This window comes from Lutjanus erythropterus, chromosome 12 (genome assembly GCF_056507025.1).
Source record: "Lutjanus erythropterus isolate fLutEry1 chromosome 12, fLutEry1.hap2, whole genome shotgun sequence".
Classification (NCBI taxonomy): Eukaryota; Metazoa; Chordata; class Actinopteri; order Lutjaniformes; family Lutjanidae; genus Lutjanus; species Lutjanus erythropterus.
In genome coordinates, this window is record NC_139328.1 from 8,117,763 (window position 1) to 8,137,682 (window position 19,920).

The following is a 19,920-nucleotide window of genomic DNA, read 5'->3' on the forward strand; positions in this document are numbered from 1 at the left end:
GTAGATATAAATGGGTCATTCTAAGGTGATAAAAACATGAAAACATATGAATGAAAACCACTGTACATTTTATCCAGTGAACTTTTGAAGGTGATAAATCCCACCACTTCCACACTGTGGAAACTAAATCAGTTTGATCATTTCATTCAATTTAATCGCTTGAAAATGAAACAGCATCATCTTGTCTATAAACAGCTAAATAATCAGACGCCTTGGTCCCAGTGACATGGTGATGCCTGTCAGGGATTCATAAGTCCTCCTCTGGACGGACATCTGTCTCTCCTCAGGGCGTCAGTAGTGTGTGTGGACCACCTTACCCTCAGAACTCAAACGGATCATGAATGGGACGATTTTAAACTCAAGTTGAAACAGATTTTTATAGAAGAATCAGCCATGTAGTTATGAATGATCTGGTACTTCTCATTGAGGTATTTGGTTGTGTTTCATATGTGTTTTCTTGTTGAGTCTTTGTGTATTTGCAAAGGCCTGACTGGGACCAGACATTAGGCTATAAATACCGCGGTATGTGGCACTGATCCAAGATAAATACTTGTCCTGATCAAAATAAGGATTAGATAAATAATTAAGCAGTATTTTTGGATCCGCTTTGCTTTATTTACCATGTATGGGTGAACAGATGGGCAAAGACTGGTTAGGAATTCATTTGAAGCTATTCATTTTTATTTTTTAATACCAATAAAAGATATAAATAATACATTTAAAATCAGCGGAGAGTCATAAACGCTGTCCTTCATCTGTGCTTCTTCATGTTCAGACAATGCAACTGCCATTTGATGATTCTCTCAGCGAGATTCGTGTTAAAATATTCAGGGTCGATTCCTCAAATATAAATGTTTTTATCTCCAGAATTCCAGGAAAGCTTAGGTGCAACACGCCAGAGGTTTAAAAACATCTGGGAAATGATGCCAGGAGAGGCCATATGAGGGTAGGAGGAATGTGTAGGAGAGGAGTGCAGTGTGTGTGTGTGTGTGTGTGTGTGTGTGTTCCTGGATGGTTGACGTCAGAGCTGCGTCTGTGCATGCTCTGGAGAGCAGGACATCCTGTGGAATTGTTCTCGGCGAGGCCCGAAGAATGTCAAGCAGCTACCTCTCCCTCCTCGCCCGTCTCGGTGAAACCTTGGAGTGACATGATGCCACAGAAATGTTGGGGAGGAGAGAAGCAGGAGGTTCTGGGAGGGAGAACACGACCTCCATCAGAATCTCGCTGGAATGTCGAGTTCATTAAGTCACAAAAAAAAAGGAGAAAAGACTGGGAGGGGATCGGTGCGGATTCCTTTTACATTCCAGCGAAGACTGAGATAAAATTATGGTTTAAAATTAGATTTTCTGTTTATGTGACAGTAATCTCAAGGATGTCTCTCATCAGCACAGATAGAAAGAACCAAATAGAGATGATAGACAATGCTGGAACAAACACAGGAAAACAGCTAAGAAAAAGATGCATCGATTTCTGCACAGGTTGCTTCTGTTCAGACACAATGAGACCAACATGTCTGCTTTTAGGAGAGTGTAGAGAGGAGTGAGTGTGGGGGTGGGGTGAGGAAAGGAGGTAGGCGATATGGGAGTGGAGTGACGCAGACTGGATAAAGTGGGGGGGTGTTGTGGGTGTAGCTATTTTTAGCCGCCGTTAGGAGACATCTCTCTGCCCTCCCTGGCTTCTTCCTACGTCACTTTACTCCAAGCTGCTCCTCTCCTCCTCTCCACCGTGCATCATGTGACAGAGTGCAGCCCCAGACCCCGCTGTGGACCAGAGGTGGGGACGGGAATACTAAACAGCCGAGGATGAAAAGGGCTGCAGAATACAAAGGGTAGCCGCTGCCCGTGAACGCCTCCTCCCACAGCGAGATTATGCAGCATCCACAGATGTGACGGTCTGGTCAGGGTGTTTCCCTTGTCTTCAGCCAATGCAGTGCATGCTGGGACAGCTTTCAGCACCCATGAGTGAGCTTGAAAGGAGGAGAGGATTCTTTAAATATGCAGGATTTTATCTCAATCCAAGTAAAATTAGAAATGAAAAACATGTTTTATAATTCAAAACTTGTGATTGTGAGCCATTTGAATAAAATTCACTTGGTTAACTTCAAGGCTATTTGTGTAGTTTGAGATCACTATCTAAAAATCTACTTTATTTTTGAACAATTTGCAGGAATAAATCAGAATAAGAACCAGCTTTTTGGCCAAGTATGAGAACATATACCAGGAATTTCACTCTGTTTTCTTTTCTATGCTCTCTATGCTCTTACACAGGAACAGATTTTCTAAAAAGCTAAAATCAAGGGCAACAAAACTGAAAAAATAAACGCAAAGAATACAGAACTGCGCAGTCAACACAAGTATGTGAAAAAGCAGCAATATACACATAATAAAAAAGTCCATAATCTGATATTAATTAGTCTGTTAAAAACAGCATTAAATTGAGTTTTTCCTTTAAATTAAAGTGCTTCTGCCTTCCTCTTAAGAAAAATACATTAAAGATACCAGCCATGACCTAAACATGTGGGGAAAAACTGTCTTGTTAATGAATGCTTGAATTATGCATGTACGACCGCAAAACAAAAAACAATGCAGCAGACAGGAGCTGTCTTTTATGAAATATGATCATTAAACATATAATATCACGGTACATATTGTCACAGTTCGGTTCGGTATCGAGATCTTTTCAGTAAAATACTAATACTCAGTATCACCAATGACCACTGAAAACTATATACAAGTTGCATGTTGAGTAAGATGTAAATATAAACATATCCATCTATCTATATTATCTGTATAAGGGCTTTGCAGGAAGTCAGTCCCAGCTGACACTGGGTGAGAGGTGACGTTCCAGTTCATCACAGGGCTGACGTTCTTCTATTTTTTTATATTTCCGGTCTGTTCCTTTATTTATTTATTTATTTATTTGTGCATGGGATGTTATTTTTATGTTATCCCAAGTATGGTTTTGCTCTTTCTGTATAATATTGTTTAACTTTTGTTATTTTATTGTACAGCACTTTTAGTTGTTTTTTTTTTTTAACTGTGCTACATAAATAAAGTTTATTTGATTAGATCTATCTTAATATTTTAGTTTTATGTAGTGTTTTATAGCTGCACAAATGTGTCTTGGAGTTGACAACTATATATATATGTATATATATATATATATATACATACATATATTTAATGATGACATTTAAAAAAAGAGGACAGGTGCGATTTTACTAGTTTTCCTCTCATTAAGTTTAGGTTTCTCCCTTTATAGTAGGTGACACAGTTAATGGTTGATGTGGGCGTTTTTCACACATTGAAAGTGTGTCAAGGGTAAAAACTTCCTGCAGTGTGTTAACTCTGTCCTGAGGAGGAAGATAAAGAACACACATATAAGAAAATAATATAAAAATCTGTATTTACAGTCAGAGACGTTATATGACTGACACAGAAATGTGGAAGCTGTAAGCAACAATAATAATTTAACATATTTAAAAAAAAAGTAAAGCGTGTCTGGACATTTTGACATGATGACATTCTGTACTACATGTTGTATCTGTTCAGATTGCATCATTTATGAATGGTGAGTGAGGCACAAAACAGGGCGGAGCCATGCGGGGAAGACGGCTCTTTGATTGGTCAGTACAGACTGACTGGGCTCGTTGCGCTCGTTGATTGGCTGTGAGTGCCGGTGGGCGGGGCCTGCGCTGGCAGGGTTGGGGTGTTTTACGCTCGGTGGAGTAGAGCTCCGTCTGTCAGAGGCAGAAAGAGGAACTGAGACATCCTGCTGAGGGTAAACCGCTCTGTAATCTGAATCTTTAATGTTTAAATGTTCTTTATGCTGTCCACTGAGGAATGAGGAGCAAGAGTGAAGAGTTTAATACAATCCAGCGACCAGAATCTGTCTTTTTTAAAAAAAATCCGCAGTTAATCAGCTGAATGGAGCAGCAGCGGGGTCTGTGTAGCTTCGCCCCGGGCCGGTCTGCACGCTGCGGGGCTGCTGGTCTATCCACCGGTCAGCCCACCATGCGTCTGTCCATCACCTCCACCACCGGCAGCCCGGTGGAGCTCACTGTCCCCCGAGGAGAGACTGTGGAGGGACTGAGGACACACATCACCCAAAGACTCAGACTGCAAACGGACAGAATCGTCCTCCTCCACAGAGACAAGTGAGTAGTTCATTTTTATTTTTACACTGACCCTGTTTGCAGAACCAAACTCATTATTTAAGTCACGTTATACTGACTGTATAATGGGTGTGTGACAGGCAGCTGACTGCAGGGAGACTGTTGGACCTGGGTGTAGCAGATGGAAGCAAACTGACCCTGGTCCCTGTCATTGAAGCTGGTTTAGTAGTAAGTAAGCCCATGTACTGAGGGGGGAAAAACATTTACTTTATGTAGAGAACTGTTTGGAACCACTGTACAACACAAGTCTTATAAATAGTTTGTAATTAGATGATTTCCAAATCCTTTTCAACCTTGAATGCACTAAAAATACAGTCTATTTCATGTTCAAACTGTTCAGTTTGATTGTTTTTGTTCATATAGATGCATATTGGATTTGATGTCTGCAGCACGTTTCAAAAAGAAAGTTTGGACAGGGGCAATACAAGACCGGGAAAGTTGCTGACTGCTCAAAAATGCCTGTTTAGAACATTTGACAGGTTAAAAACATGTGATAGTATCATGACTCAGTACAAGCCAGGATGGTGACAGCTTCAACACTTGAAAATCTGCTTGAGCAAACAGTTTTTTTCCGAGCACTATCTTCAGAATCCGGCATCTGTGATGGTGTGGGGGTGTGTCAGTGTCCGTTGCATCATGGGTAACTGGCACATTTATGAAAGCACCACTGATGCTGAAAGGTACATACAGGTTTTGGAGCAACATATGCTGCCATCCAGACAATGTATTTTTCAGGGACGTCCCTGCTTATTACAGCAAAGACGATGACAGGACACATTCTGTGAGAGGCAACTGAAAATATGTAAATATTTATCAGTTTGACCATGAAATATCTTGTCTTTGTACAATATTGACTTGAATATAGGTTGAACAGGATTTGGAAATCATTGTATTCTGTGTTCATTTACATTTTAAAGGGTTTGGAATTTAGGTTTGTGAGGTGTGGACACTTTATAAATCATTAATAAGGTGTTACAACACATACACACTCAGATAAAAAGGGTGATAGTGAGCTGTTGCTTGCCAAATAGTGGGCCGACATTTGTCAGTATCTCCTTGCTTACTGAGTTTACTTTGTCTTCTCCATCAGCAGCATTTATACCTGTCAGCTTCAACAGATATGTAATAATGCATTACTAGCATTTAACCACCGTCTGTGTACCTTTAAGAGCAAAAAGTTTAATTTTTCACATCCGATTAGTGTATCAAATTGCCAGATTCCTACACCGAGGGTTTGGCAATATTGTTTATTTTGACATTTTCAGCACGTGCTGTTTTACACTTTACCATAAGGATCCTTTTTGCCAGTTACAAATAATAATAATTAATAACTTCGTAAAATTAATTAGTTGTCAGTAAGAACTGGATCTTGCCAAACAGTGAGCCAACCATTATGTATTAAGACTGTGTTACAAGTTGTTTATAATTGTTTATTAATGATTTATGAAGTGTTTAAAAGCTAATTCTAATCCATTTATAAATGATTTATGAGGGTAGTCTTATTTTTCTGTTTTTCCTGCTGCAGTGCTCGAATGCCAGAGCTGAGAGAACTATGATGGACGTTTTGGAAAGTTTGACAGAGGTCCAGGTAAGAGTTTAGTTTAATGTCTAATTCTAACTGTATGCTGGAAATAAATAGACTCGAGTTGAATGCATGAACGAGGTGAGGAAATAACCTTAAAGAATTCAAACTCTGCCTTCCAAAACATTAACTTTTTGTTTTTGTGACAGTGCATTTTTCAGATAATCCTGTGGGGATTTACTTTAAATTATTTATCTCTCAGGAGAAGTAAAACTTAATCCTTCAATTTGTCTTTAGAAAATTAAAAATGGCCAAATTTGGAAATACATGTTTTTTATTGGAAAGTGGCAATAAATGTTTGTACATGTATGTTTCAGCAGTTTCCCCACAGTCTTGGTTGTACTGTATGCAGAAATACACACACACACACGCAAATATTATTGCATCATGTCCCACACAATGGAAATACACACCATGTCTGACAGTCATACAGCAACACACACACACACACACACACACACACACACGCACACAGTCATAAAGCTACAAGCTTCACTGTTTATTGTTGGCACCTGTTTCTGCAAATGACATTCACTGTATGTACATTTATTTATTACTCTGTCCCTCTATATAGCTGCTGGTTTTTATGGATCAGGGTATTAAAGTTACCTACAGAGGAGGGGTGGGCGATACGACCCTAACATAATATCATAATATTGTTTGGTTATTCTGTGATAACAATATTATTGACAATAAGACAAAATACTGATACATATTTTGGGTTTAGAACTCAAATTAGCTAAGTAGCTCTACTTGTGAGATGTTTGGTGCTTCAGCTTGAGGTGGTGAAATTAGTTTGTTGTAATTCCTCCTGTTGTTGTTACAGTCTTCCTGCATTTCTTACATTTTACTGTGGTTTATCGAGCGTCTCATCTTTTGTAATCAAACCATTTCCACACTTCTGAAGTCACTGCTGACGATATGATTTTTTTTTAACAATGAAAAATATTTGTAACGATGTATGGCACAGCCCTACTACAGAGGAAGTAATTCACGTGAAACAATATGTGCACGTAATCTAATGCATCCTCGATGAATTTTATCTTTATTAAAACAAAGAGACAAGAGGCACCAGTTGTTCCTCTGGTGTATTTCTAACAATGCAGCTCCTCAGGGATTGTTTGCCATTGTATTCAACTACGCTGGCTGTTACCACGGCAACCACAGGTGTTGCCAAATTAACCAGAACTGAAATCTTAAAGGGAAGATTCACCAGTTTTCATGTGGATGTCCAGTCAGCGTTGACGGCGAATGTAGTCAGTTGAGGAAATTAAAAGCCGAGTTTTCCTGCTGAAAAATCTGTCGTTCCTCCTGCGGTGATGTCACGGTGCAGATTAAAAACAAGCTGCAAAGTAAAGCGCAAATATTAAATTTTACTGTGTCTAATCTTTTGTATCTGCTTTCATCCATCCACATGAAGTTTATAAGACTTTAGACCACGCCCACGTAGGAAACAGGAACTCTATACTATTTCATGCCACTGTTGGAGCTTGCAATGTGTTGTCATTACATTACATAGAGCATCTTTGGACAGTGTTGATATGTGGCAACAGGCATCAGAGGGTCGCTCTACGAGCAGAAGAGCTTGATCAAAACAGCACTGACTGAGGAATTTATTGCTTCAACTGTCTACATTTACCATCAACACTTGGATCCACATGAAAAGTGGTGAACTTTCCCTTTAATTATTGCAACTTTAAGTCTGACGTGTTTCTTTCCTGGCAGATCAGTGACTTCCTGTCTGGGCGCTCTTCTCTGACCATTAACCTGGGAATTGGTGCCCATGTCATGTACGTGCAGCTCCAACTGTCTGCACAGAACGTGGCGGAGCTGCAGCGGCACCGGGACTTTATGACCGGGAGCAGCAGCGAGCTTCAAACTGATCCTCCCACTGCCGCCAAGAGGAGCCAGTCTGACTTTACCCGGACCAACACCACAGGATCCACTACCTCACCTGCTCCTCAAACCTCCACCCCAGCACCGGACTCCTCTGACTGTACATCCTCCACCCAATTTAGTGCTCAAAGACCCAGAACTTCCTTTAAGTCAGCAGCTGCCACCTCCCATTCATCCACCGCTGCCCCTCATGTGAGCTGCCGTCACCGCTCATCCCCACATCAGTCCTGTCCTCCGCACTCTACACATACTTCTTTTCCCAGTATTTCAACGCCATCTTTGCCCTCTGGGTGTCCACATCCCAGCTGTCCACTACAAGCAGCCACACCAGTCTGTTCACCCCCACACCCCCCCACAGGCTCCATTTCTGGACCCCCGAGCCCACTGCCAGCCTCAACCTTCACAGAGGTGAGCCTCACATATTCACCTATAAAGGTCTGTGTGTTCTTGGCATGTACTGGAAACACAATATGTATAACAGGCCGGTTTAGAGCTCAAAATGTCCAATTCCTCATAACTGATGTTGAAAACAGGAGTTCATCTTTTTCCTTCTTGTTTTACAGAGTGGCGTTGACGCCTCGTCCCCTGCAGAGCCGTGCAAGAAGCCAGGGGCGGTCATAGAGAGTTTTGTGAGCCACTCTCCAGGCGTCTTCTCCGGCACTTTTTCTGGTAAGTGTGTGAGGGTGTGCAGCAGAGGACTGAGGACGACATAGCAACACAATAAGGACACAATCGTTTTGATTAGTTTAATTTGGATGGAGGGGTGTGATATGTTATATGTTGTCCTGAAGAGCTGCAATGATTAGTCAATTAATCGATAAGTTGCTAGCTATTTTGTTTCAGTCATTTTTCAAACATTTACTGATTCCAGCTTCTTAAATGTGAGGTTTAGCTGCTCTTTGGATTTTTGGACTGTTGGTTGGACAAAAGAAGCAACTTGATGACATCGCTTTGGGCTCTGGGAAATTATGATCATTTCCACATGTTTTTTGATATTTTATAGAATAAATGATTGATACAGGCAGATTAATTGATTGTGAAAATAACTAAGTTGCAGCTCCACTGTACTGCAAGGTTCAGGATTGTCCTTGGATATTATAAGAGAATTAGCTGCACAGTGGTCTGTTCTTAAAGAGTTAGTGAACACTACCTCACTTATGTTTCTAAGTGCTGTAGCTAATGATTAACTGATGTCTTGAGTCAAAATGCCCATTATAGTTACACATTGCCCAGGGAGCTGTACACAGGTTGATTGTTTTTTCCGACTAATGGTGGAATAAAGCAAATGAACAAAGAAAAGTGACAAAGAAAAGCAGCAACTCATTGTATTTGAGGAGCTGGCACTAGTGACTCAGCAGGATTTTTGCCTGAAAAATGACAAAAATGATTAATCTGATAGTTGAAGTAACTGATCGATCGATTAATCATTGCAGCTCTAATGTCTACTGTCTCAGTTTGTAGCTTCTCCTTTGGTTATCCATCTCTCCCTCTCTCGTTTCCCCTGCTCTCCTCTTATCCCATCAGGCACTCTGGCTCCTTGCAGTCAGAGCGGCATCAGCCATCCTCGGAGCGGCATCGCCATCATTCTCCAGATCCTCAATGACCTCATCAGAGCCGCCTACCACCACCAGGGGGCTCCAGCCGCTCCCCCTCATCCCCGCTGTCCTGCTCCAAATCCTCCAGTCAGCACAGGGGAGCAAAGCAAAGCCAAGAGTAAAACACTGGTGACCGAGAGGACGGAGCACCACAGTAAAACTCCAGGTGAGCTTTGGTAAACAGTGGAAAACATTCATACAGCCATTCATTCAACCTTTGAGTTGGATTCTCTGAGAAATCAGTAGGGGTGACCTTCATTTACAGTGATGCAGAGATTACACCACAAATGCAAAACATCAGGCAGGCAATGGACAGTTATTAAGTTCATTCCTGAAACATCCCAGAGGTACAGTTTGCTGCACTTAGAGCACAAAATCGGCTCTGGCACGAGGTAAAAGTGGGCCAGGGTTCAAACGCAGCATAGATATGATGCCAATTTTCTGCAGGGATTTTTAGATATAAAGACAGCAGCGCTTACTGCATCTCTCCATTAGAGAAGACCAACCAGCCTCGTCATAGAGGATACATTCTTGAGTATTGTTGCTGTCACTAGTGATAAACCTCAGGGTGAAGTGATAAACAGAAGTGTGGAGATAGCCGTGTCTCTGTAAACTACATCCCCATAGTCCAGAAGTGATAATATTCAACAAACCTTTTTATAGGATTCAAGGGGAAACTGGTTTTATTTCTGTATAAAAAGCCGATCTATTGTCATAGTTTGCCAACAAGGCTCCTGGTGTGGTATTTAAATGTAAGTGTGACTTCATATGACCTTATATTATCTAATCCTCCCGATATTTAAACCATTAGCAGTGGAGATACATATAAAACAGTCATCCATGTTTCTGGATCTTGAGAAAATCAATTTAGTTCTTAATTATTTTTTAAAGATATTTTTAAGAGAAAAACATGATATCATGCACTTGAACAGTGGAGTTCCTGACATTCGTACTACATTCTTTATGCATATATATTTCAGGTGGCTTAAGCTATTAGTGCTGTGATTAAAGGCCATATTCAGTCATTCATGAAGTGTTTAGTGTGTGAGAATCTGACTTGGCTTACAGTCTCAGTTCCACCTGCTACTCTTCTTTTACTCTTTTATTTCCGTCCCATTATTAGCTCTGACGTGTGTTTCCGTTATTTTGACGTCTTGATTGCTTTCTCTTTTGATTTATTCTCGTTTTTTTCCTGAGTTTTGTGTGCACTTAGACCTTTTGGCCTAAAACTCTGAGCAACATTTTTGATGTGTACTTGCATGACAAAGCCTAGTTTGTGCTCTATTTGACATCACTTCACTTCCATTTATCAAATGTTTGCCCTGACGAAGGCCGAGTAATTGAAATCCTGTCTTAGACTGGGTGTATAGAGAGTCTTCTCTCCACCTTTTACTCTTCATGAATATATTTCTTATGATAAAGGAGGAGCAGACCTTAGTTCACGAGGTAGAGAAATCCAGAAAGTATGTCAATAATGACTGAAGGCACCATAAACTGATTTAGAATTTATTTCAGATGTAACATGTCTAACATGTTATGTTTTTATTTCTGTAGGTGAGGAGAGTTTCCCCCTCCAATCATCCACGCAGGAGAATCAGGCATTGCACTGTAAGCTCGAGCGCCTGCAGTTTCTGATGCATCAGAGGCGTCTTCGCAGGCGAACTCGCAGGAACTCGCCAGCGTCTCACCCGTACCTGCGCCGTCACCACCGTCCCTAGTCTCCTGGACGGAACAGATCCACCCACTGTGATCGCGACAGAGCTGACCTCTGACCTTGTGGAAAAGGCGAATGAGCTGCAGAGTGCACGCTTTGTTGCTACTTTTTTTTTTCCCCCCACACATTTCTGAAGAATGTAAATGCAAAAGATCCAAGGAGTCAGATTCCTGTGGCTGTTGCTGTACTGAGCATTTTATTTCATGCAACACAATGACTCTCACTGCCATGTAGCACGTCATCACAAAAGGTTCCAGTGTACATTTTCATATTCTAGATGTTTGTGTTTTGTACATAGACTCGTACTGTATGTTTGTTAATGTATTCTGATGCCTTAAGCGTACATGTCTTGAATGTAAACTGTATGTTTTGTTCTGTGCAGAGGATGCTCCTCTTAAATGTTTTACTTATGCAATATTAAGATGTAAACATAAAGAAGAAAAATATGCAAAGAATAAAGGAAAAAATGGAAACACTTGGAGAGATTTCTGTGTAAATCCTTTATCATATCAGCCATCTAACATTGCTTCTTTCATCTATCTGTTAATGCGATGTATTTCTGCCATTTATTCATTTTCCTAATGGTTTCAAGCATAACATTAACAGAAAGAGCTGCAGTGTTCATGTCATAAAAAGAAATCTCAGCCTGCCTTGCTCAGTCTGCTAACAAAGAACTGAAACTAAAAGCTTTAAATTACCTCCAAGCAGATCATTGAGCCTCTAACGTGTCTCTTTTTATGGAGAGTTTTCTGTTCCAGACAAGACAAATAATATTTCATATTAAATATTTAAAACTTAAATAGATCATAGATTGAATTCTAATCTAATTTTAAATAAATATGTATATATATATCTTCCTCCAGTCAGTCATGTATCGTCACCCACAACTGGCTAATTCTATCATAGGCTAGTCCTGTTATTGTTCTTTTCATGTCTTTATTAGGCCTATTTTATTATTTTATTTCATTATTTATTTATATTTTATATATAGAATACACATATGTCTTATTTTTTGATTGTTATCTAAAATGAGTGGATCATACTCTTGATATCTGTATGTGTGTTATGAGCAGTCTGGTACAAATATTTTTACCATATATGTGTATATTTCTCTTCTCTATTCATATAGCTAAGTGGAGTAATAGGCTACATCATATTATTTTTTCTATCTCGTAAGGGTACGTGGCTGAGGAAAAAAGAAATTGAAACTTTGTCCTAACAACTGTTTAAAGGAACAGTCTGTGCTATTTATCCATCTCGTTTGTTTTGGGGTGGGTTGCAGAGTTTTGGAGCCGTAGAGATGTCTGCCTTCTCTTAAGTATAATGGAACTAAATGGCACTCATTTAAAAAACTGAAACGCAATGAACTCATGATCCACTTACTCAAGATAATCCACAGACTTTGTTGTGAGCAGTTCTGTCTGTGGTATAGAAAAGAAGAAAGAAAAGAAAGGTGTTTACGCATACAGATTTTTTCGGTGGTCAATTTTAATAATCTTTAACAAGATATTTTAACTTATTTGCTGAGACGTTGGGGTGTTTTCAGAAGCCATAAAACACCCGTGTGGGGCATTAAGACTCGTGGTGTTGCACCGACCGGAAGAGCAGGTGGCGCTGTGTTACTCGTCGAACCAGCAGTGAACCAACAGAAGAAGACGTCATTGCGCAGAGCAGTGAAAAGCGGAGCGCGTTTTCTCTCCCATCTCATTCGACCTGCAGCCCCCGTTCCTCATCTGTTTCTCACCCGTTAGGGAAAAGGTAATTGTTTTTTTCACTATTAATTTAACGGGTTTTTCACGGTAAAGACATGTTCGCTTACATCTGTATTAGCACGACCTTGCTTATGTAACCGCCATTGTTCGGATATTAAATAATTAAATGTTGCGTTTTAAAATAATACCAAACGCTGGCGTAGTAAATGTGAAAGCGTTGTAACGTTAGTCAAGCATTAGACGGTGGTGAAATGGCTTGCTGTTCGGTGAAAACGCTTTTTAAATTGGGAAATTCTTCTTCATTTTATCTTAATTTTATTTGTTTTATTGGAGCAATTATATAACGCGGAAAACAAGGCATCTGGAGGCGTGTGAAGTTACCCGCTCAGTCGGTCAGCGGAACAAAAGTGAGGATCAGTCGGTGCTACAAAATGGCGCTCATAGGAAAAATCCAGCTATCTAATCCGCTAACCGAGTGGCACCACGTTTATGTCGTGCTCAAAAGGGGAACCCCTGATTTGCGAAGATCGCGCGAGATTTGTAAGAATTCTTTGCTATTGTAGATATTAGTTGAGTTTCATCGTGCGATAATGCTGTGGTAACTATCTGGGTGGGTTTGGCCACAAAAATCACTTAATTTTGTTTAGAAATATCATAGTTTTGGTTGAAACGGTCACTCGCGCGAGATCTTTCGCGGGTATAGGGTTCCCTTCTAGACTCGACCACGTTTCTAGGCCTGGGGCCTATCTCGAGGGTTATCAATAGCGGTAATTTCTTAAATCCAACATGGACATACGTCTTCAAAATTTCTTTTGGCTTAAATTGGGTTTAATGCGTTGGTGCTTAGCAGAAATGCGCAGGCAGTTCTGATCTCGTAGTTCTGATCTTGTAACGGGACCGGTGACCTACTTTCTCACCAGTGGGTGAGCAGACGGTGTGTGTCGATGTTTATGAAGCGATGCTGCGTAGTGGTTTTCCAGATGTGCATGTAATGTATTTGTTGGCGTTGTGTAATTGTAGTTTTTTGGTTTTTTTTGGTTTTTACCTAGCTATATTTAAAAAATGTCGGACGAGGGTAAATTATTCATCGGAGGACTGAGCTTCGAGACCAACGAGGAGGGTCTGGCTGCGGCCTTCGGCAAATATGGAACCATCGAAAAAGGTGAGTTAATCTTTCCACGTGTTCTGTTTTGTCGAGTAAAAAATATTTTATTTGGATGCATTAACCCCTTTTTATTCCACGTGTTCGGAAATACAATGTTTCTGATGTGATTTCTTTCCCTCCTTTAGTCGATGTGATCAGAGACAAAGAGACGGGGAGATCTCGCGGTTTTGGCTTTGTGAAATACGATAATGCAGAGGACGCCAAAGACGCAATGACTGCAATGAACGGCAAGGTAAATTGACAACATACCATCAATCTCTTGACATAATTATACTCACTTATGCTTTTTAACTTTTATACAAAAATGACTAATCTTATTAGGGATGCACAATGAGGACTTTTGTTAGCCAACAATTACCTGCTTCTCAGGGCTATTAATAAGATTAGAGTTGCAATGATGGCCAGAATCATTTGATAACAATTTATCATAAAAGACTCAATTCTTTTAATTGTTAAATGTTAATATTAACTGGTTCCGTAACCCCTTCATGACTGTAAACTATATCTTTGGGTTGTTGCCAAAATAAGGCATCTGAGGACATCATCTTGAGCTATGGGAAACGCTTGATATTTTATAGACTTATATATACAATTAATCGATTAATCAAGAAAATTATTTTGAGATTAATAAACAGTTAAGATTATCATAGTTGCAACTGTAGATGGATGATTTAATATCCCAAAGCACTGGCCTAAAATCGTGGTAAAACAAAACTTAATATTTTTAGTTAGAAATATGACGCATAAGAAAAAGATGCCTGTTAGACAATGAGAATCTCGGTTAAGAACATTGAAAATAATGGTATCAAAATACTGTGCATCTCAGTAGATTAAAAGAAAATCAAGCTACACCGTCTGCAAAACTAGCAAAGTTTGACACAAATCCTTAGATATATTGTCTATTATAGAGCATATTGCATAAGAATTGAAATTAAATACTTTAAGTATATTTTACTAAATAAGCCGTTTTATCGGCTATAATTTCATTTTCAGTATAAATGTAGATTTCCCATTGTCCTCTATATTAATCGTACACACCTAGTATAAATATCGACACTTGTATCAGTTCATTTATATTTCTGCACATTTTATATATACATCATTGTAGTTGGACTACAGTATGATAGAAGTTGAATGTAAAGCAGTTTGAGACATTTAATATTTACCTCTTACAATGTTCAAGTGTTGTGATTTTATTTTAAATTTAACAACTTTTGCCTTTGTGTTGCAGTCTCTAGATGGTCGCTCTATTCGTGTGGATGAAGCAGGAAAGGGTGGACGTTCCAGAGGAGGTTTCCAGTCGGGTCAGCGAGGCGGGAGATTCGGCGGATCCAGGGGGAGAGGTGGGCGAGGTTACTCCAGAGGTGAAAACCGTCTGTCAACATTGTGAATATGGATTTGTTCCCTACACTGTTAACGCTTCCACGTTTTCTCATTTGCCACTATCGAATTGTCTTTGGAGGTGGTGGAGCATACAACGGTGAGAGGAGCTATGGTGACAGGAGTTACGGTGATAGGAGCTTCGGGGGTGGAGAGAGGAGCTTTGGCAGCGGATACAGGAGTGGATACTCTTCAAGTGGCTACAGAGAAAATAGGTAAGAAACTGTATGAAACCACAGCTGAGTCCATAAACCCGTATATGCAAATACTGCATTGAGTACATCTGCGTTGCTGCAAGGGTTGCAAATTCTGTGAATTAACTGATAGTTGAAGGCACCAACAAACAATCAGTAATAGTTGAGATACAGAATGCACACCTTGTATTTTTTTTTCTCCAAACTTCCTTGATCAAGAAATGGCTAAGCCAGACAAAACTTTGTCGAATGAGGTGCATTTAATGCCATTTTAGACCATGATAATAGGTTTATTTGGCTAATTTCTTAATGTTGATTAATGACTAATCATCTGTCATTGGTGCCATATTGGTCCAGACTGGTCTGTGAACAATGTATTTAAACAAAGGGGCTGCCCACCAAAGAAAATAATCAGATAGTACTCTATTCATCTCTAGGTGTAAATTCACAGATGCTCCTATTCAAGAAAAGAGAAATATGAGCAAAGACAAATTTTTTTAAGTATGTAAAAATATGTACAATATATAACGGACAATATAGCAGTAACATAATGTGCACAAATAAAAATGTACCGTCTGTATAAATGTCTGACTGAGACTTCCTGAGTTGCCTGTGTTAAAAAAATAATCTAAAATTTTGTCTACTTTCCAGGGGTCAGGGTGGATATGGTGACCGCGGAAGCTACCGCGATGGATACGACGGCTATGGTAAGCATGAATGATATGCCTTTGTACTGTGTATATAGACTTATGTTGGGGCTGTTTTCAAATTTAAATGGCACTAAATAAATTAACCCACATCTTGAACACTAATCATTGAGTTTAAATATACATGAGTATTTGTAACGTTACTTTAAGTTAACTAATTTTGTTGGCTGTGGTAGACCTCAGATTTGTAAGCACCTAATCACACTAGGCATCATCACACACTGAATTTAAATTATCATATCACAGCCCCAACATATGAGAACTTGTACCATACATGTATGCCCCTCAGTTTTGTACCTGAGCCCCTCTCTGTATATGGTTGCCAAATTTTGCTAGCCCCAAGCCCCACTCTTCTGATAAAGAGGCTGGCAAACCATGAAACACTTGAATGTTACTGATTCTGATGTCTAAGCTGATGGAGCCCCTAATGCAAAAAAAAAATCTGAGGGAGGGTTTTTGGACTTGTCTGGTGGGTTTGCGGGGGATGTTGTGAAACTCCAGTGTTGGAACTTTCAGTGTCTTTACCTGTGTGCCCACTTCTTATCCTCAGCTGCACACGAGTAAACATCTCCCTGATTCAAGATCATCACTTGGCTGGCTGTATTTCAAAGATGCGCTCCTCAAGAAAAATGTCCACGTGTTATATTGCTGACCTTAGTTTTGTAGTTCTGTTGTAGTAGCTCAAGCATCTTTAAAAAAAAAAATGTAGCCATGAGTTTTGGTCATTCCTTAACAAACCATGTTACAAATTCTACAGTTCAAGACTCTCACCTTGCTTGATTGGGCATCTTTATTCCTCAAAAGGTCGTTAAACTAAAAGGCATCTGTGTAATTTTTAAAGTCCCAACATGGGGATCGAACAACGGCTCTCCACATGGCTTTTCGTTGAACGGCCACTACCATCGCTGTAGACTTTTTGTCCAGCACGTTAAAGTGTTTCCTGATTTTTGGTTCCTTATTTAGTTGTTTGTTATTTTTATATTGAAATATCCGATGGGGCTTTTTTTTTTTCTTCTTTTTTTTGTACCTATTTCCCCTGTCGGTCTCTGACTGACCTACCTCTCTGCCAGGTTTTAAACTGAGTGAGGAAAGAGATCTATTTACTCTTAAAGAAACAGGCTTTTTGGGGGATTTATGCTAAATTCCTTTTTACTATTAAAAACTTAGTTTAGCTGAGGCTCCTGTGTGTTCAATTTCCCAAAAGAGTGAATTCCTTTCAGACTGGTGAACTACACCTTCCGAAGTGGCCGGCTGTTCATGAAGTCTGTCCAAGGTATCTTCTGTGCTCTGCTCAACATCTGCATTTCTAAATGTGCTGTAAAATGGACTAATCTTGTTTAAAGTGATCGAAAAATGTAACTTCGTTTCCCCAAAGTAAAATCTCAACCGGGAACAGTTTTGTACTTTATGTTCTTTGTATGATCAACAGTTTTTTTTCTTTGTCAGTTTGGCTTCATGGAGCCTATTAAACAGACTGTGGAAAATAATCTCGATTCCTTTGCCTTTCAAAACTATATTATCGCATGGGGGAGTTTAATGCTGCGTGAGAACCAAGTCACCGGCTCGATGCAGTAAAATTACACATGTATTTCTTTGGATTGCAATTAGAAATTGGCAGTTTTTGTTGGTTCACATGGTAAAGTTGATAGAGGGATAAGCTGTAATTGGGTTTTTTAAAGTTCATTTGACATCTGCCTGTCCAGTTTCCTAACATTTCTAAAGATGTCTCAGCTAAAGATGGTTTCTGGCCCAGTGAATCCTCTACATTGTCCGACTGTTTTGACAGGCAACTCTTGTAGTGTATTGATATCAAACCTCTAGTGGGGTTTGAATAATAAGCCCCTGAAAGAAAGTGGCCTGTGGAAATTCTGGGAAAACATCAGCTGGTGTCTGGTCATGTTAATGCTTCATTACGTTCAAGAGGTCAGCTACTTCAAAAACCTACAAGTCCTTGGAGAGTGAAGTGTTGCGCCTACCAACAAGTGCTCATCAGAGATGAAAGCTGCTCTCTTGCCTAGGTCATATGTGGAGAAAGTAGGCCAATGCACGTGAGGTAAAAATCTCCTTTTGCTTTGCTCACATCCTTCAAACTCAGTTCTCATTGTTTCCATGAATACCTTCTCAAGTTAGACGTTTTTTTTTTTTTTGTTTTTTTTTTTAAGTCCTCTGCTTCAGATGTCGCCTACAAATATGCCATGGCCCCTTTTCCCCCCCGATTCTGATTCATAAAGAAAAAATGTTTCTATGAAGCTCCTCTGGATTGTAGTGTTCCACCTCTCCTGAGTCCACCAAAATAAAAGCGTTGGCCTCTAAGTCGTGGGTAGTTTTGTGCTCAGTCCACTTCTGTTCACTGCACTAGTCCTCAAATTTTGCTCCAGTAATAATGTCCCACAGCAGTCCTAATTGATGTGCAAGGTGTCTATAGACTGTATTCAGTTTCTTTGTACCCTTATATATGAATCAGTGGTGAGTTTCAGACTCATGACTAGGCTTGCATGCATTGTGATTTGTCTTGTGTCAAACGGTAGTTGCCAGGCTTAATCCACCTCTTAATCCTTCTCTTTAGGTTAAACGTGACAGTCGGAGGCTTCACTGAATCTCCTCACAGCTGAAGTGTGCAGCTTTAAAAGGCAGTGATCGAAGCAGATGCAGTTATCAGGTAAAATATAGTCATACTGTAAAATGATTGAGCCCCTGTGTTTTGTTACTCCTGAAGTCAAAATTTAGCTCTGATCACCATCTTCTACCACCTGTTTCAGGTCCAATGTGCTGCAGCTGTAAGCAGTGGCTGCATGGGAGGAACCTGCCAGGAATCCTGCTAACTCGAGGTTCGAGGCCTTTATATCAAACGTTGACTCGCCTGAGAGACATTTTTCAAATTAAACTGCTGCTACTCAAAATCCTTAGGGGATTGGAGGCAGGATGAGACCTGTACACTACGGTGACTTAACAATTTATTTTGACTACACTATCTCACCTGAATGTTACAGTTAGTCTCTTTAAAAAATGGGCCTACATATCATAAAATGTACTTGAAGACTGTTTTAAGAGAAATGAATTTAATTAACAAAACACTAAAGAATTAATGTTTGACCTTTTTGTACTGCAATTTCAAAAATAAAATTGGGGAGTAAACCATAAACTGTTTTGTTTTCTATTACACAGTACCTTTTACATTTGCTCATATATTTTTACCATATTCAGTCCTTCAGTTGATGCACTTTTTTTTTTTTTTTTTTTTTTTTAGCCTTATTAATGGACTTACAGTTGATACAAGGTATTAGATCAGGGGTGTCAAACATGCAGCCTGCTGGCCAGAACCAGCCTGCCAATGTGGCCGTCTACATGACTTTGCAAAGTGTAAGAGGATTCAAAAATATTATGCATTTTAAAAAAAATACAAAGACATTGCAGGTGGCTCATCTGTTCTGCACACATTGATCGATAAGTTGTGAATGTTTACAGAATAAACTTTGAAATTTGACACTAGCAAAGGGAAAATTTGGAGGCGGAGCTTCTACTGCTCTGTTTGAAAACAGGGTGGGGTAAAATGTTTACAAACCTGTATATACCACTGCAATCCATAGGAGGAAGTATTTAGGGCAAGTCACCCATAAAAGACGAGGATATGTAATCAGGTTAGACTTGAAACATGAGCGTCCGTCACAACAAAAGGTAATGGAGGTCAAGAGGCTCCATGTCAGATACAGAATGTGAAGGAGTCAGTTTTCAGCACCCTGCAAGTTCCAGTTCACTCTGGTTAACGTCAGTTTGTTTTAGCATGTTTAGCATTGTCACTTC

At 39.8% G+C, this 19,920-nt stretch overlaps 2 protein-coding genes across 6 annotated transcripts; both read left to right on the top strand.

The window, feature by feature from the left end:
• The first annotated feature begins 3,663 nt into the window (after positions 1-3,663).
• On the top strand, positions 3,664-11,442 carry LOC146317540 (midnolin-A). Its single transcript, XM_084733069.1, has 8 exons — positions 3,664-3,780; positions 3,915-4,156; positions 4,255-4,342; positions 5,700-5,762; positions 7,482-8,060; positions 8,216-8,321; positions 9,177-9,413; positions 10,802-11,442. The coding sequence occupies exons 2-8, from the start codon at positions 3,927-3,929 to the stop codon at positions 10,963-10,965; spliced, it is 1,467 nt and encodes a 488-aa protein (XP_084589195.1). The 5' UTR covers positions 3,664-3,780; positions 3,915-3,926; the 3' UTR covers positions 10,966-11,442.
• Positions 11,443-12,559: 1,117 nt separating this feature from the next.
• Positions 12,560-19,261, top strand: cirbpa (cold inducible RNA binding protein a). Of its 5 annotated transcripts, XR_014771624.1 has the most exons (8): positions 12,560-12,719; positions 13,723-13,835; positions 13,964-14,070; positions 15,070-15,202; positions 15,301-15,433; positions 16,064-16,119; positions 18,686-18,778; positions 18,879-19,261. XR_014771624.1 is itself a non-coding variant. In XM_084731526.1 (7 exons), the coding sequence occupies exons 2-7, from the start codon at positions 13,736-13,738 to the stop codon at positions 17,345-17,347; spliced, it is 537 nt and encodes a 178-aa protein (XP_084587652.1). In that variant the 5' UTR covers positions 12,560-12,719; positions 13,723-13,735; the 3' UTR covers positions 17,348-17,606. The 5 variants fall into 5 exon arrangements, 4 of the variants coding, with proteins under 4 accessions (XP_084587652.1, XP_084587651.1, XP_084587650.1 ...); XM_084731526.1 differs by lacking the exons at positions 18,686-18,778; positions 18,879-19,261 and adding an exon at positions 17,340-17,606; XM_084731524.1 differs by lacking the exons at positions 18,686-18,778; positions 18,879-19,261 and adding an exon at positions 16,670-17,606 and having other exon boundaries at positions 12,561-12,719.
• The last annotated feature ends 659 nt before the right edge of the window (positions 19,262-19,920 follow it).

Coding starts and splice junctions, on each gene's coding strand:
- cirbpa (XM_084731525.1), top strand. CDS start 13,736: ATGTCGGACGAGGGTAAATTATTCATCGGAGGACTGAGCTTCGAGACC. Junction 14,071..15,069: donor TGACTGCAATGAACGGCAAG/GTAAATTGACAA, acceptor TTTGTGTTGCAG/TCTCTAGATGGTCGCTCTAT. Junction 15,434..16,063: donor AGTGGCTACAGAGAAAATAG/GTAAGAAACTGT, acceptor TCTACTTTCCAG/GGGTCAGGGTGGATATGGTG.
- LOC146317540 (XM_084733069.1), top strand. CDS start 3,927: ATGGAGCAGCAGCGGGGTCTGTGTAGCTTCGCCCCGGGCCGGTCTGCA. Junction 5,763..7,481: donor AAAGTTTGACAGAGGTCCAG/GTAAGAGTTTAG, acceptor CTTTCCTGGCAG/ATCAGTGACTTCCTGTCTGG. Junction 8,061..8,215: donor CAGCCTCAACCTTCACAGAG/GTGAGCCTCACA, acceptor CTTGTTTTACAG/AGTGGCGTTGACGCCTCGTC.